The 13,964-nt window shown below is 42.8% G+C and overlaps 1 protein-coding gene across 2 annotated transcripts in view; it reads left to right on the forward strand.

Moving 5' to 3' along the window:
- The first annotated feature begins 186 nt into the window (after nucleotides 1-186).
- The window catches only part of hs3st3l (heparan sulfate (glucosamine) 3-O-sulfotransferase 3-like), a 17,558-nt gene continuing 3,780 nt past the window's right edge, over nucleotides 187-13,964 (forward strand). For both annotated transcript variants that reach the window (XR_008607942.1, XM_055057580.1), the window contains exons 1-2: nucleotides 187-1,011; nucleotides 13,492-13,721. Coding sequence is in view for 1 of the 2 variants with exons in the window: in XM_055057580.1 (XP_054913555.1) it covers nucleotides 566-1,011; nucleotides 13,492-13,721 (676 nt within the window). In the remaining variant the exon portion in view is untranslated. The remainder of the gene's footprint in view (nucleotides 1,012-13,491; nucleotides 13,722-13,964) is intronic.

The following is a 13,964-nucleotide window of genomic DNA, read 5'->3' on the forward strand; positions in this document are numbered from 1 at the left end:
GCACATGTGAGCGGGTTTGGCGCACTCGGTTCATTCAGTTCGAGGATCGCCCGATATTATAATAATGGAATTAAACTCGCCTCGGGTCGTGACCCCCCAATGAAACCGAGAGGGGAGGAAGGAGAGGCAGACTCAAAGACAGGAGGAGGCAGATAGAGAGAGCAATAGAGAGATAGAGATGGAGAGAGAAATAGAGAGATAGAGCAGTAGAGAGATGCCTGGATGCAGATCTTGGTAAGATGAGTCTAATAATCCCGCGAAGTGCAAAGACACGGCAGCAGAGCTCGGATATCTGGGTTTTATTTTCTCTCTTCTTGGCAAGGCAGTAATTTAAACAACAACCCAAAAAAAAGAGAGAGAGAAAAAAAACCTAGTTTGGCTGAATTAGGTTTTGGGCTCAGTGAAGGACAGTAAGGAGGGGGGATCTGCTCGGTGCGCTCCAGACGCACAACATGAAGGAGGTGGAGAGCAGCTGAGCGCAGTGACAGAGAGCCTCTCCAGGAGTTAGGATGTGAGCTGAACTTCGCGGTAGAATGGCCGGCCATGTGGCACTGACAGCCGAGGGATGGCAGCCTTTTATCACCACCACCACCATCACTTCAGCCAGCATCCCCTCCACCCACCCAGCACCGACCTGCGGCGGCTCTTCCACCGGCTCACCATCGCCTCCTCTCTGAGCATCATCTGCTTCTCCCTTGTCTACCTCCTCACCGGAGGCTGCGAGTCGGAACTCGCCGAGAACTCCGACATCCAGCCGCCCGCGCGCGACTTCCTCGCGAGGGCGTCGGAATGGCGGCAGGAGGGAAACGGGACCGAGGCGCCGGGGACCAACAGCTCGGGGAAGGAGTGGACGGCCGCGCGCCGGCTGCCCCAGGCTCTCATCATCGGGGTTAAGAAGGGCGGCACGAGGGCTCTGCTGGAGTTCCTGCGGCTCCACCCGGACATCCGGGCCCTGGGCTCCGAGCCGCACTTCTTTGATCGGCACTACGCGCGCGGTCTGGACTGGTACAGGTAGGCACGCGCAACACCGGAATCGCTTTTGATGAAGTTTTAATGGGCGGTATACATGTTTTTAAAAAAGTTGGTAGTGCCCCCTTTCATTCATAAAAGATCAGAATAGAACAGAGGGGTTCATCTGGGTTTTATTTACGGATGGGGGGCAGATTTACACTTGACTTTTATACATATTTATTGCTAACGTTCAATAAAAACCGATGGCTCCGGACAAAAGTTGCTAACAGGAACATTTCTTAAAACTGTAAGAAATTAGTTATTTTAGGACCCACAAAACAATCAAAAAGTGGTAAATAAATAAATAAATAGATAAATAAATAGATAAAAGTCGTGTGGTGGGGGTGGCAACTGGCCGACCGTTGCTAGCATCACTGTTAGCTAGCTGTTATTCCCAACAGTTAGCTAAATTACTGCTCTAGTACACTCAGGTACAGTACATGTTTCCTATACTTGAACATTCTGATTTTCCAGTTGTAGAATTGCGTGTGTGTGTGTGTGTGTGTGTGTGTGTGTGTTTTGTTTTAATTACTTACAGTCTGTAATTTCTGGCCTTCAAATAACAAACTGCTAGAAAGTGGCGATTGAGGACCGACAAAAACCGATTTTTAAAATGTTGTAACACTGATTTTTGACCTTAATGTCTGTTCCACAATTTTAAGACTCAAGAAATGATTAATAAATGAATAAATAAATAACAGCTGTGTGATGGGGTTGGGAACGGGCCGACCTTTGCTAGCATCGCTGCTAAAACTGATTAAGATATCTGTAGTGTTACATGAGTTTTAATCAAGGTTTGGGCACTTTTCATTTTACTGTTCAACATCCTCCCCTCTTTCTCCTGTGTAAACACATACCCTTACATTATCTGCAGTTCTTTCATTGCGGTTTAGGTGACAGGGAGACGCCGCCATCTGGCAGCTTTGCCAATCTGTGCCTCAGTTAGTGTGTGTGTGTGTGTGTTGTGTGCCTGCTGGGCGGTCTGCGCGTGTTTGTACAGTATGGAGAGACAGAGAGCCAGGGAGTCAGGCCTGTAGGATGAGTTCTCAAGAGCAGCAGAGTAATCATCTTTGAAGCCGGAGCCAGATGTTACTGTTGTCATGTGGCTCTTCTTTCGGCCTGCTCTTTGAAAACTTGGATATCTTCGAAAAGGGACACATGGAGGCTCATCTCTGTTTGAGATAGTGAGGGGGATATAAAAGTGTTTTCCTCAGATTTAAGCGCTTTATTAAAGTTTTTACAACTGTGTGGACTGGAGGATTTCATGCCGCTACACTCTGGACAACTGTTCAAAGTTCTTAGTTCCTGGAAGAAACTGACAAAGCCCATCAGGACAGTCGTCCAAGCTAAAAGTTTGGGACAGTTCTGTTGGAAACGGGTGCTGTTCTTTTTTTTTTTTTTTTTTTTTTTACGCCTCTTCGTCCTCTCAGGTATAACTTTTCTGGACTGAAATCGAGCCGCCCGCCACGGGACGTTTCACCACCGACCGCACACTCATTTGTACACTTTCCAGGGTATGTTTATTGGAAATCTGACAACCAAAGCTTACAGAAATGTTCTCCAATCTACTCTGCCGCATGGAAATGTGGTTACATAGCTCAAAAACCATTTTCTACCAGAGGAAGATCGTTTAGAGATATTTTGGTTTGACCAGGGTTCATAAAAGCCATCTGGTCCAAAATAGGACCAGAACCACATTAAATGGAAAAACGATGTAATTTATGTTCAGATGCAGAGAGAGAGAGAGAGAGAGAGAAGAAAAAAAATTGATTTGCGATGGTTAATGGTTTGTTCAAGGGTTTCAAATGGGAGCAGAAAGGAGCAAAATGGCGAACCATGAGGATCGCAACTGGAAAAACGTCAAACTGGAACCATCAAGAAATAATCATATTCTTAAAATGAACTTTTTTTGAACAGAAAAAAAAACATCTAGACCTTTTTATTTATCATTTTTTTAGTCTTTGGGTATCCCAGACTTGAAGTTGAAGTTAATCTTCTAGCAATATCAAAATTTTTGGCTCTATCTTGATGTAGCCTAGAGAAATCAAGTTATATTTTAGTACAGGGCTCAATCTGGCCTTAAATGAAACACACAAAATTATAAAAGTTTCAGATTATTGCTAAAAAAATATATATAAATAAAACAAATAAGTTCACTAATTAGGGAAAAAGCAAGCTAATGAAACCAACCAGGGCCTCAGGGTAAAAACTGATCAATCAGCCAAACAGGCCTGATTACTGCCAGGATCTGGAGAATCAAGAAATGACTTGAACAGAAACTAACAACCTTAAACAGGCTGAAAGCTGTCAAAAAAGCAAACACGTTGTCACATAAAGACATCCGAGAACAGATCAGCAGCAGAGTTGAAGCCGAAGTCATTCCCATGGCTTTGGGACTCGAGTGACGCGCGGTGAGAGCCAGCAGCCAACCTCATGCAGAGAAAACATGGAACGTGGGTGAATCTTCCCAGGAGTGGCCGGCGTCTACCAAAACGCAGACTAGACAAAAGCAACAACTAAAAACACCACCTTCAGTTAAAGTCTGTGTTCATGGTTGTAAAGCAAGAAATAAACGGGGCAAATGTGTCATTAAGAGGAGAGATCCGCGAGCCAAACAATCCCACTGCTGAGCTGAAAGAAAACAAAAGCTCCGTCCTTTTTCCTTTTGGGAAAATTATGTACGGTCTGACTGGTTGGACGTAGAACTTCCTATAAGCTGTGCCTTAGTTGAATCATAAAATTTTATGGCTTTGGTAATGTGATAATTTGAGGCTTCTGATGTGTTCTACTTTTTAAACACAACATTCTGATGCTTTATTGGCTTTAAACTCAAAACAAACTTGATTCTCATTTTCACATTCAGAGGCACCAAATTAACGACCCGTACTCACTGGACCAGACGAAAGCCCAGCCTGCAGTCCTGGATAGCTCTGCACAAGATAGCCTCTAATTTGTCAACAAAAAAAAATACCAGGGATTTTTAAAAACTATTGTAAGTTCAGGAAACAGTGTGAAATGTACGCCGCTGCTTATTTTTAATGATTCTGGACTTGAACATCCAGCAAAACACCATTCCTTACAGAATTAATAGCTACATTTAAATGGTGTTGTTAATTGAAGCTGCAGTACATAACTTTTGTAAAAAAAAATATGTTTACACATTTACTAAAACTGTCACTATGTCCAGACAGTATAATATGAGACATGACAAGTCTCATATCAAGTCTGCTTGCTTTCTGGGGTCCTTCTGCAATCCGCAAAAATACGCTGTTCCTGGTCAGAAACAGCCAATCAAAGTAAGGAGGAGGGTCTTAGTGCTGTCAATCAGGCTCATGTAAAGTTTGAATAAATATGTAAAAAACATATTTTTATAAAAGTTACATATTTCACCTATAAGTATGCTGTTGTGTTTTTGACTTTATTAGATGTACTGTGACTGACATAATCTATATCTGTCCGACCTCCCTTTTTTGTGTTGTCATTTTAAAATCACCACCAAATGTTTAGCCTACACAAGGAAACAGAACTAAATCCCACGCAGCAGGTTGTTTGAGTGGAGCTTTCAAACCCTGTCTGACTGATGTCTGTATGGCAGAAAATGTGTGACTCACAAGATTCACAGCACGGATAGCTGTTGAATACCATATCATATATGAAATAGACAGACCTTCCTTGCTTTGGTTGCCACAGAAGCCACCAGAAGTAAATGTATTTTACGAGAAGCAAAACAAAACCAGTATAGCAATGCTTTGTTGAAATGCCCAAAAATCTGAAAATAGTAAAAATCCTTTGGAGCCACTCTTTGTGTGTTCAGTCGTTGCATCTCAGATGCGTCTGAAACATTCGGTGGCGTACATACGTGACGCACGCGCCGTGACAGCAGATTGTCGCGTCTCTCCCTCGGACCAGATGGGCCTCGCTGTGTGTTGAACTACTTGACATCACTGTCAGCTCTGTCAATTGACCTCTGACTCCGGGTCACTTTGCGCTGAGAGTTAATGATGTGTTCACTACACTTCATAACACGAGGCCCACGCCCTGAACACACTGACAGACAAAGGACGCACATCTTTGTTTTCGAGGGAATATAAAAAACCCCCCAGAAACACTAAAAATAGATCGTTTTAACACTAACACAACAAATAAGTGAAATGGGAACTATAAGTACTTACATTTCTGCAAAAATGAAGTGTAAAAGTTGTAAGCTGAATGTTACTGGTGAATTTTACATTAGTTTTTTAAGTTCAGCTGCAGAAGTGTGAGTAATAGGCAGAAGCAGAATGAAAGAAAAAAAAACTAAAGTCTTCACAACATGTATAGGAAAACTGTTGAGGGTTGAAAACTTTAAGTCAATACAAGTTGACTGAAAGTTGCTTCAAAAGCCAAACTGCACACAATCACTGAAATGTGGCATTAGATAGATTTAGTTTCTTAGAAAAAAACACAAACATGGGGTAGACCTGAACTGAGTCAAAGACAACAGAATACAGCAGAAAATAAAGGAAAGTCAGGAACCTAAACATATGGTAAAACAGATGAGGGGTAATACTAAGACAGAAAAACACAGATGGGTTTGATTGCTGGGACACTTAGCTGAACTGAGGAACTGAGGAGAAACAGGCCTGACAACAGTCTTAAGAAAATAAGTACAAATACACAAGAAATGTAACACTAAGAAAAACATAGCACCTACTGAACTAGGGAATGAACAGCAAACCTAAATAGCAGCTAATTAAACTAATGAGAATGAATAAGAAAATTAAAACACTGGTAAAAGAACATGACAGGAACAATCCAAAGTGAGGGTAATAATTATTAAGGGCTGAAGAATAAACTATAAAACTAGTTATGGTCTGGCATGACAAAAATAGAAACTGACAAAATAGGAAAAGACTAAAACTAGAATTAACTAAATGTATCAGAAACTAGAGAGGAAGGTTAACATCAGAATAACTTCTAAAAAAAGTACCAGAAAGAACTAAGAATGCAAAAACACACAAAAAACTATGAATGCAAAATCAAATAACAAAAGAATTATGACATAAGGAGTATTAGACATTGGTGCTGAACAGTGCTTACAAAGCTAAACTGTAAGGTTGAAAATATAATATTAAAGACACAAAACGTAGTCAAAGATGTCAAAATGGATGAATGTTGAAAATTGCCATTACCAGGCCCCCTGATTACGTCCTCTAACTCATAAAATGCAAGAGCTATCGATATGATACTTGCCCTGTAGGTATCAGAAATCTTCGGTCAACAATCATAATGCGTTTACTTGGGGTTAAATCTGGATCACCACTGAAGGTCTCACAAAATGTCTGATATTACCTAAATGTCAAAGGGTGTAATCCAAGTAGCCCTGTTTAGCCCGCTTTAATTCGTTTGTCTAGAAAGTTCCCTTCATTTGGGAAAGTGTGAATGCAAAATCAAACTCTGACACCAACCAAAAAAGTGAACTTTTGAAGTAAACTCTGGCGCAGTTCGAATGCATATGTGGACAACATGATTGTCCAAAAACAATCATGTTTTCGGACCGGACACCGCTCTAAAAACAGGAAGTGGACCATAGTGCAGGGCATTCGAGCACTAAGGGGAGAAATGGATTGTGGTCTTCTACCAAAGACAAAGGGTACGCATGATTGGATTTTTGACACATAGAAGTAAACATGCACTTGGTAAATATTGCCTGTATATCAATTACGACAAGCTATGAATATCAAAGTGAACATTCCGAGACATAAACATGATTTCTCAAGGCGGCACAAATAAAAAGGTCAACTGAAGTTCAGCTGTGCCGCAAACTGAGTCATTGAATTCTGTGTGCCAGTAGATTATCTCGCAAACTTTAATTTAAAGAGGACCAGCAGCAGTATATCTTCCCCTGAATCACTCTTCTTTTCTTTGAGAGTTAAATCACATTTGGCTTCCACCGGGGCATTTGAGATCAGCGCCCCCGACAAAGATGCACTAATAGCACTCGAAGCCCAGATCTAATCTGAACGGAGCACTGCGACAGGCCCGAGATGCACTGGAAGTTTCCTTCTTCCCCTTTCTGTCTGGGATCGATTGTGTTATCTCCTCGTGCTGACCTTGGGGTGACTTCAGCATTAGGGTGGTTAGCTTTAGTCAGCTCAGCTTCTGTTACAATTAGCAGGAAGCTTTATCCTACGTTGGCATAACCGCCCCGGCTCGCTCGCATAGGCCCAAAGGGCTCATATTACACACAGCCTTTTACCTCCGCGCAGCTACAAAGGAATTCACTGAAATTCAGGAGGAAATTTGCTTCTTGCTTATGAGTGCTTCCTGCCTAGAGATGACATGACAGGTGACTGAAGAGTATAAAGGTCAATAAAATGGAGGAAGACGAGATAAGACTTGGATGGGCTGGGGGTGAGAAAGGTGAAGTGTGCGTTACCACAATCTCACACATCTCTGCTGACCTTTGCTTCAACCCAGGGGACTGTCATCTGAGCTGGCCCTCTGCGTAAGTGTGTGCGTGTGTCTGTCTTCCTGTGTTTGTACATCATTAGAACCTTTGCTGTAACAATCATCGACTTTGTGAGGACCAGTAGTCTGCAGGGGGACCAAGAGCATGTTGTGTGGAAGCAGATCATGTCTTTGACCCTGGTTAGGGGTTAGGTTTGGATTTGGAATGGGTTATGGCTCGGGTTTGATTCAAGCTCTGTACAAAAACGTAAATCAAAGTCACCTATACAAACCCACTTGCAAGTTGTGTGCAAAGGTGATTGGTTTAACTTTTCTTCAGGACACGTTGCATTAGGGAGGATGATTTATGCTGTATATTTATGCAGAAACTCTAGCTCAGCCTAGAGTTTCTGCTCTGCTCTTAAGGCACAACAATATTTATCAATACATTATTGACTCTGAAGTACAGGCACAGATTTGACTTACTGTGTTACTTCCAAGAAATCACAGTGAAATAAAATCTTGTAGAAAAAAAAACACTTGATATGAGTTGGTTGACAAAAGCCATGTTTGTTGGTTGGTTGGTTGGTTGGTTGGTTGGTTGGTTGGTTGGTTGGTTGGTTGGTTGGTTTTGGTTGGTTGGTTGGTTGGTTGGTTGGTGGATGGATGGATGGATGGTGGATGGATGGATGGATGGTGGATGGATGGATGGATGGATGGATGGATGAATCAGTTGATGAATGGATTGGATGACATGATGGATGGATGAATGATCATGCTTTCAGATCATTCTTCTGGGATTGTGGAACCAATAGGATGAGATTTACAACAAAAAAGCTGCTTCATTCGTATTTTATTTGCCTCACATTATCTTGCATTACCCCTTACAAATTCATTGTGGTTAGAGGTGTACAACCACCTCAGCAGGAGCAATGTGGGTATGTCGACTTCAACAGCCCTTTTTTTTTGCCAGGAACTTTCAGTTAATCTCAAGTAAAACACATAATGGGACATAATTGTGATATGATTGTTTGGGACTCTTATTTTGAAGCAGCTGTTAAGTTTTTGTCCTGTTTTGTTGGAATTGGAAGACTGGCATTTAGCTTTAAATCCTTTATCTGACAAAATTAGAATAAAAGACACAATGCCAGAATGATGGATAAGATACAAATGATTTGCAAGCAAATGTCCCAACATAATGATTGGCCAATAATTTCACCAAAGTTGGCATCAATGTTTATGAAAAACAAATTTTCACAACTGTATTAGTTGAACATTTCTGTAGATCCTCCTGTGAGATTTAAAAATTCATACCGATACATTGACGACCTTGTTCTGCTACACAAAACACATGGTGCTTCTTGTGTTCTTGTGCTTGAACAATAGATTTTAATCAGCGTCCAAATCGGAGAAGATTGCAAACCTGTTAGTAAATACGTCCAATGCGTATTTACTAGCAGCCAGTGCTAAAGCATTTTCTGATGACATGACGTGGGGCCTCTTGCCAATGCGTACCTCGAAGCATTGTTAATCCTCCAGGTGACTAAACGACAGACGTGATGTCGCGTAGACTATCACTTATGTCCGTGCTGGGGTTCAGGTGCTAGCTACCCACCGTGTCACTGTACTGCACTGATGGTGATCACCATAAGGCCCAGATGGGTGGAGCTATCCGGCCCTCATTAAGGCCCTCCCCTGGGGCTTTGGAAACCAAAAGTGCAGGGTGTGGGGGGTGTGCACCCGGGGCCCCTGTATGATGGATGTCTCCTGGAAGTGGACAGGGCACAGCCATAATGGACTGATTCCTTAATAGTCCCTCATACAGAGGAAATGGATGAGTGGTTCTCCCAATAACACACTCATGCAAATGTATGAAAAAGAGGAAACAAACACAAATCCCATAATCTGCTCAGAAACCTGCGGTTGCCTGTGAAGAGTAAATGTAATTTGATTGGCTGCCGTTTCATTCCTGACACAGATATCGGTGATAAACTGAATCCCACCCCCGCCACCGACTACGCCCTAACGGACTTAGAGAAGGACAAAGTAATTGCTTCACATTTTTTAACAGACGCGGCACACATCACATGACACAGCATGCCACTGATGGGGCTCCGGAGGGATCTGGCTAACCTCAGCCTCCACCTGCCACTCTCCGGTCCCAGCTGAGCCCCCGCCGCCTCTACACCTCCATCATCACTAACACCTCCTCGCTTCATACGCCCCATCACAACGCTCCCAGTATAAATACATGTAATCCCATCCAGGTCCACGGCTACACTCGGGATCCCCACCCCGCAGGATCAATAGCCCGTGGCCTTGGCCGGCCCAAGGTAACTCACGAGGGAGGCTCGCCGCAATATTGGAAAATGAACGACAAAAAGAGAGGTTCCTCAAAGGCAAGCTGAGGCTTAATGTAAGCTGCTGGATAATCCCTCTGCCCATCATGTTGTACGTTTGATCTCGCACTAACCAGTAAACGAGGAGCACAGAGATGCGGCTGAAGCTGGAATTTAAACTGCCAATTAATTTGGCTGCCCTGTTTTGGGAGGGGACTTTCTCTGACACATGGTGCCTCCAGATGACCTGCTGGTGTGTCGGCAGGTTTTACCTCCTATTTTACAGATGAAGTCAAGGAGAGGTCACTGCTGTGGCAAAACCACACAATGTTAACCTGATGTTTTGTGTTTCATCACCTGTCTTGGGCAATGTTCTGTTTTCAGGTGTATAAAAATAAAAAAAAGTTTCACAACAAAGTGACAAGTCATATAACCGAGTAGATTTCAAGAACTTCTTAAGTAAAAACTATTGATTTAATTATGTTTGTGTGGCACAATTCCTGGGGCGGAAGTGTAAGGCAATTCAATTTCCCGTTGGGGAGAATCGATTGCTCATTCAATACCGATAAAATACAATTAAATTCTGCTTAGTCGTTTTGAGACATCAACAACGACCTGCACAGTCATTTTTTTAAAGGATATGCTACTAGTTGCATTTTGTACATTTTTACCTCTTTTTTTGAGTGAAGTGTCGTATTTATTGTGCTCCTTTGTGTCGGCATGTGACGTAAGATCATAATGAAACACGCTGGAAGTTCGTTATGAATGTTTTTGCTGAAGGCTTCAGAGCCACCCACAAGGCAGCCAATTTTACAAGCTACCCTCGTGACGTGTAATTGACACATGAATACCAAACTGCATTGTGTTGCCGAGTAAACGTTATGCAACGCAATGTTTTCATTTGAATAGATCTGAAGTCACAGATGTGTTTCTCAGGCTCGGCAGTGTATGTTTCTATCCCGGGTTTTTGTGGCTCGACGAGCGAACGGCTATTTTGTCCATCAATTAGCGTGGTCTGCGTGCGCTAAGCTGACAGCAGAAACGTATTTATAAGACATATTTTCTTTTGACGGTGCTCTTATGGGGGCGGTAATTAGCTCTTTGTGCTTAGGTAATGGTATGGGGCTCTTGGCTCTGAGGCTGTTCACAAACAGATTGCTAATGGAGGCGCGTCTGCGTCCACTGGCATCATTCCTTCATCCGTCATCCACCCCTATCATTTGAAACACTCTCAGCAAAAGATCTGAGACACACACACATACGCATATAAATATATATACATAAACACACGCAGACAGGCTGCCTTTAAAGGCTGTTGTAAAACTCCATCACACCCACCTCTTAAGTCTGTGTGTGATTTTAAAAAATGCCTCTTGTTATGTGTGTGTGTGTGTCCATCAGAAATGGGTCCACAGGGAGAGCTGAGGGAATATAGTGAGCAATTGACTAATGAGTGAATAATGAGTGTATGTTTGTGTTTTTGCATTTTGTGTGTGTGTTTGTGTGTAGCTTGCACATGCCAGCTCTGCGTGTGCGTGTGTGTAACAGACTGCGTGGCTCCTCCTGCTCTGGGTTATTAGAGTTAAAAGGGAAGTCTTCAGGCTAAGCGGCGGTGAAAACTGCCTCACACTCATCTTATCAAAAGGAATCGCTGCATGGTTGCGTGCGTGTGTGTGTGTGTGTGTGTGTGTTTGTCAGATGTGAATTGAGAAGATATTGATGGGAGGTTTGTGTTTCAGGAGCACCTGAAACCTGAGCCGACAGCAGAACGCTGCCAGAGCATCCTGTCCTGGCTCTTATCAGCTACGTGTGTGTGTGTGTGTGTGTGTGTGTGTGTGTGTGTGTGTGTGTGTGTGTGTGTGTGTGTGTGTGTGTGTGTGTTCTCTCTGCTTGTTTTTTTATTAATGCCACGTTGAAAACTCAATGAAAACTTTTTCTTTCAGTTATGTAAAACAGTAGACAATGTGTTTAAAAAAAAAATATCAAAGTAGGAAAAAGCGACAAAAAACAAAGATTCCTGAAAAAATTTTTTGTAAAAGTCGGTGTGGGTTTCATTTATTTCATCTTTTTGTGAGGGTGGTTTCAGGTTGAAGCTGTGACAGGGTCACGCATTGAATCCTAACATCAGCCCGGTTTGATGACCTTCTTTTTTGTTTGTTTTATCTTTGTTAGAGCCCTGACTCGCCAAATAGCAGAGCAAATCTGCCAGTAGAGGACACAAAAAGCTTCTGTACTAAATCATTTACAATGCTGTGGAAAATGTTTTCCCCTCAGTCAGACAAAAATAACCTGAAAATGTATTCAACCCATTCCTATGTGGGGGAATAAAGTCATTTCCCCCTAAACTTAATGACTAGTTGTGCCTCCCTTGGCTGCATCGTTTTAATCCAGTCTCATTGGAAGGTTCTCAAACAGGACAACAAAATAAACCCAGTTTGAATTTACGTCACAGCATCTCCAGACTTTGACTATGCCACTCAAAAGTAGTCACTGCCAGCCATTCTGTGGGCTTCTGGGTGAGTTCTGGGTCGTTTTCCTCAACTCAAAAGAGCAGAACAAAATTTATGGGTCCAGTCTGTTGTCATGCTGATGACGACTCCAGGCACTAGAGAGGCAAAATAGCAAAAGGACAATGATACACTTCTCCCCAAATGCTGTGCTGGTTTTACCCCAGATACAACAGGATGGACAGAGCTGAATAAAGTAAGAAAAAAATTAAGACCTAATGTCCATAAAGACGTTAATTCTTTTTGTGAAAAGTTTTATTTTGTCGTTGGTTTTTTGCCCATTCTCTGCGATATTGTTCAAACCATTTCTTCGGAAAAGGTTTGAAAGCTGCATCCAGCAGTCCAGGCTACGTTAGGCGGGTCTACCGTCCGTACGAGCTAAGATGCTGCGCGTGTTTTCGGCCGGCCCACCAGGTGTGTGGCAGGTGTACTGGCAGATGTCCCCCGAGCCTCCAGCCGGTCCTGCAGGGCCTCTGGAGTCATTCACTGCTAAATGAATCCCATCTGCTGGGTGTGGAGACAGAGGAGCACAGCGCTGGATGGGACCAGGAAGAGACTCTTTGTATTTCATCTGCATGTCGGTCAGGGTTACGATGCCCTGTCACTGCTCATGCTGTCATGTGTTTAGTGTGATGAATAATGGGGTGTGGGCTACTATGAGGCAGACCGTGCGTGTGTGTGTGCATGTGTGTGTGTGTGTGTGTGTGTGTGTGTGTGGGGATGAGTGACCTCACTGTTGACAAAGGATATTTCTACATACTGAACAAATTTACAACAGAGAAAAACTTGCATCATCTTTGTGATGATGGGAAATATAACTTCATCAGATGAGGTAATAGTGCTATGCTTTATTTAAAAATACAAGGGCAAATGCGAAATTCACCTTGTTTTACCTTTGTTAATGTAACATTTGTGTAAATAACCAGGAACACCTCGGGAAACTCGAGGCTTTGATTTGAAGACATCTGGAATGAATGACCGAAGAATTATAAATAGTCAATAACCAAAACTTCAACATAAACTTTACTCAACTGAAAACAGCTAGGTAAATTAGCATTTAGATACATTTATTTAGAGGAAGCTAATTTAGCAAAAAAGACTAACGTGCTAAACAAAAAGTTATAGCCTGTTGTTTGAGCAGAGGTGGGTGTTCAGACTTCTGAAAGCAATCGTCTGACCTGAATTACTTTGCCTTCTACCTCCAGAAGTATGATGCCCAAAGCCCTGGACGGGCAGATCGTCATGGAGAAGACGCCCCGGTACTTCGTCACAGTGGACACGCCGGCACGGGTCCACGCCATGTCGCGGGACGTGAAGCTGATAGTGGTCGTTCGCGACCCCGTGACGCGAGCCATATCGGATTACACGCAGATCATCTCCAAGACCCCCGACATCCCATCCTTTGAGAGCCTGGCCTTCAAGAACCGCACCACAGGTACGCTTTGAGTTTTTTCAGTGTACAACTTATATGACAAAGCTTGTAATCGACATAAAAATGTGTTTTAGCTTTTTGATGTGACACAGTAATTACCTGCAGCATTTTCTTCTTACTTTGTTCAACATCTAGCACATATGGGCACATATAAGAGCAGAATCACCAGGGCCTGAGCTTTGCCAATAGTAAGACCCGGAGGTGATATGAAGCAAATAAAATCATCTGAGAAATCATCCATGACTT

Source organism: Poeciliopsis prolifica, unplaced genomic scaffold, assembly GCF_027474105.1.
Source record: "Poeciliopsis prolifica strain line A6 unplaced genomic scaffold, Auburn_PproV2 SCAFFOLD048, whole genome shotgun sequence".
Lineage (NCBI taxonomy): Eukaryota > Metazoa > Chordata > Actinopteri > Cyprinodontiformes > Poeciliidae > Poeciliopsis > Poeciliopsis prolifica.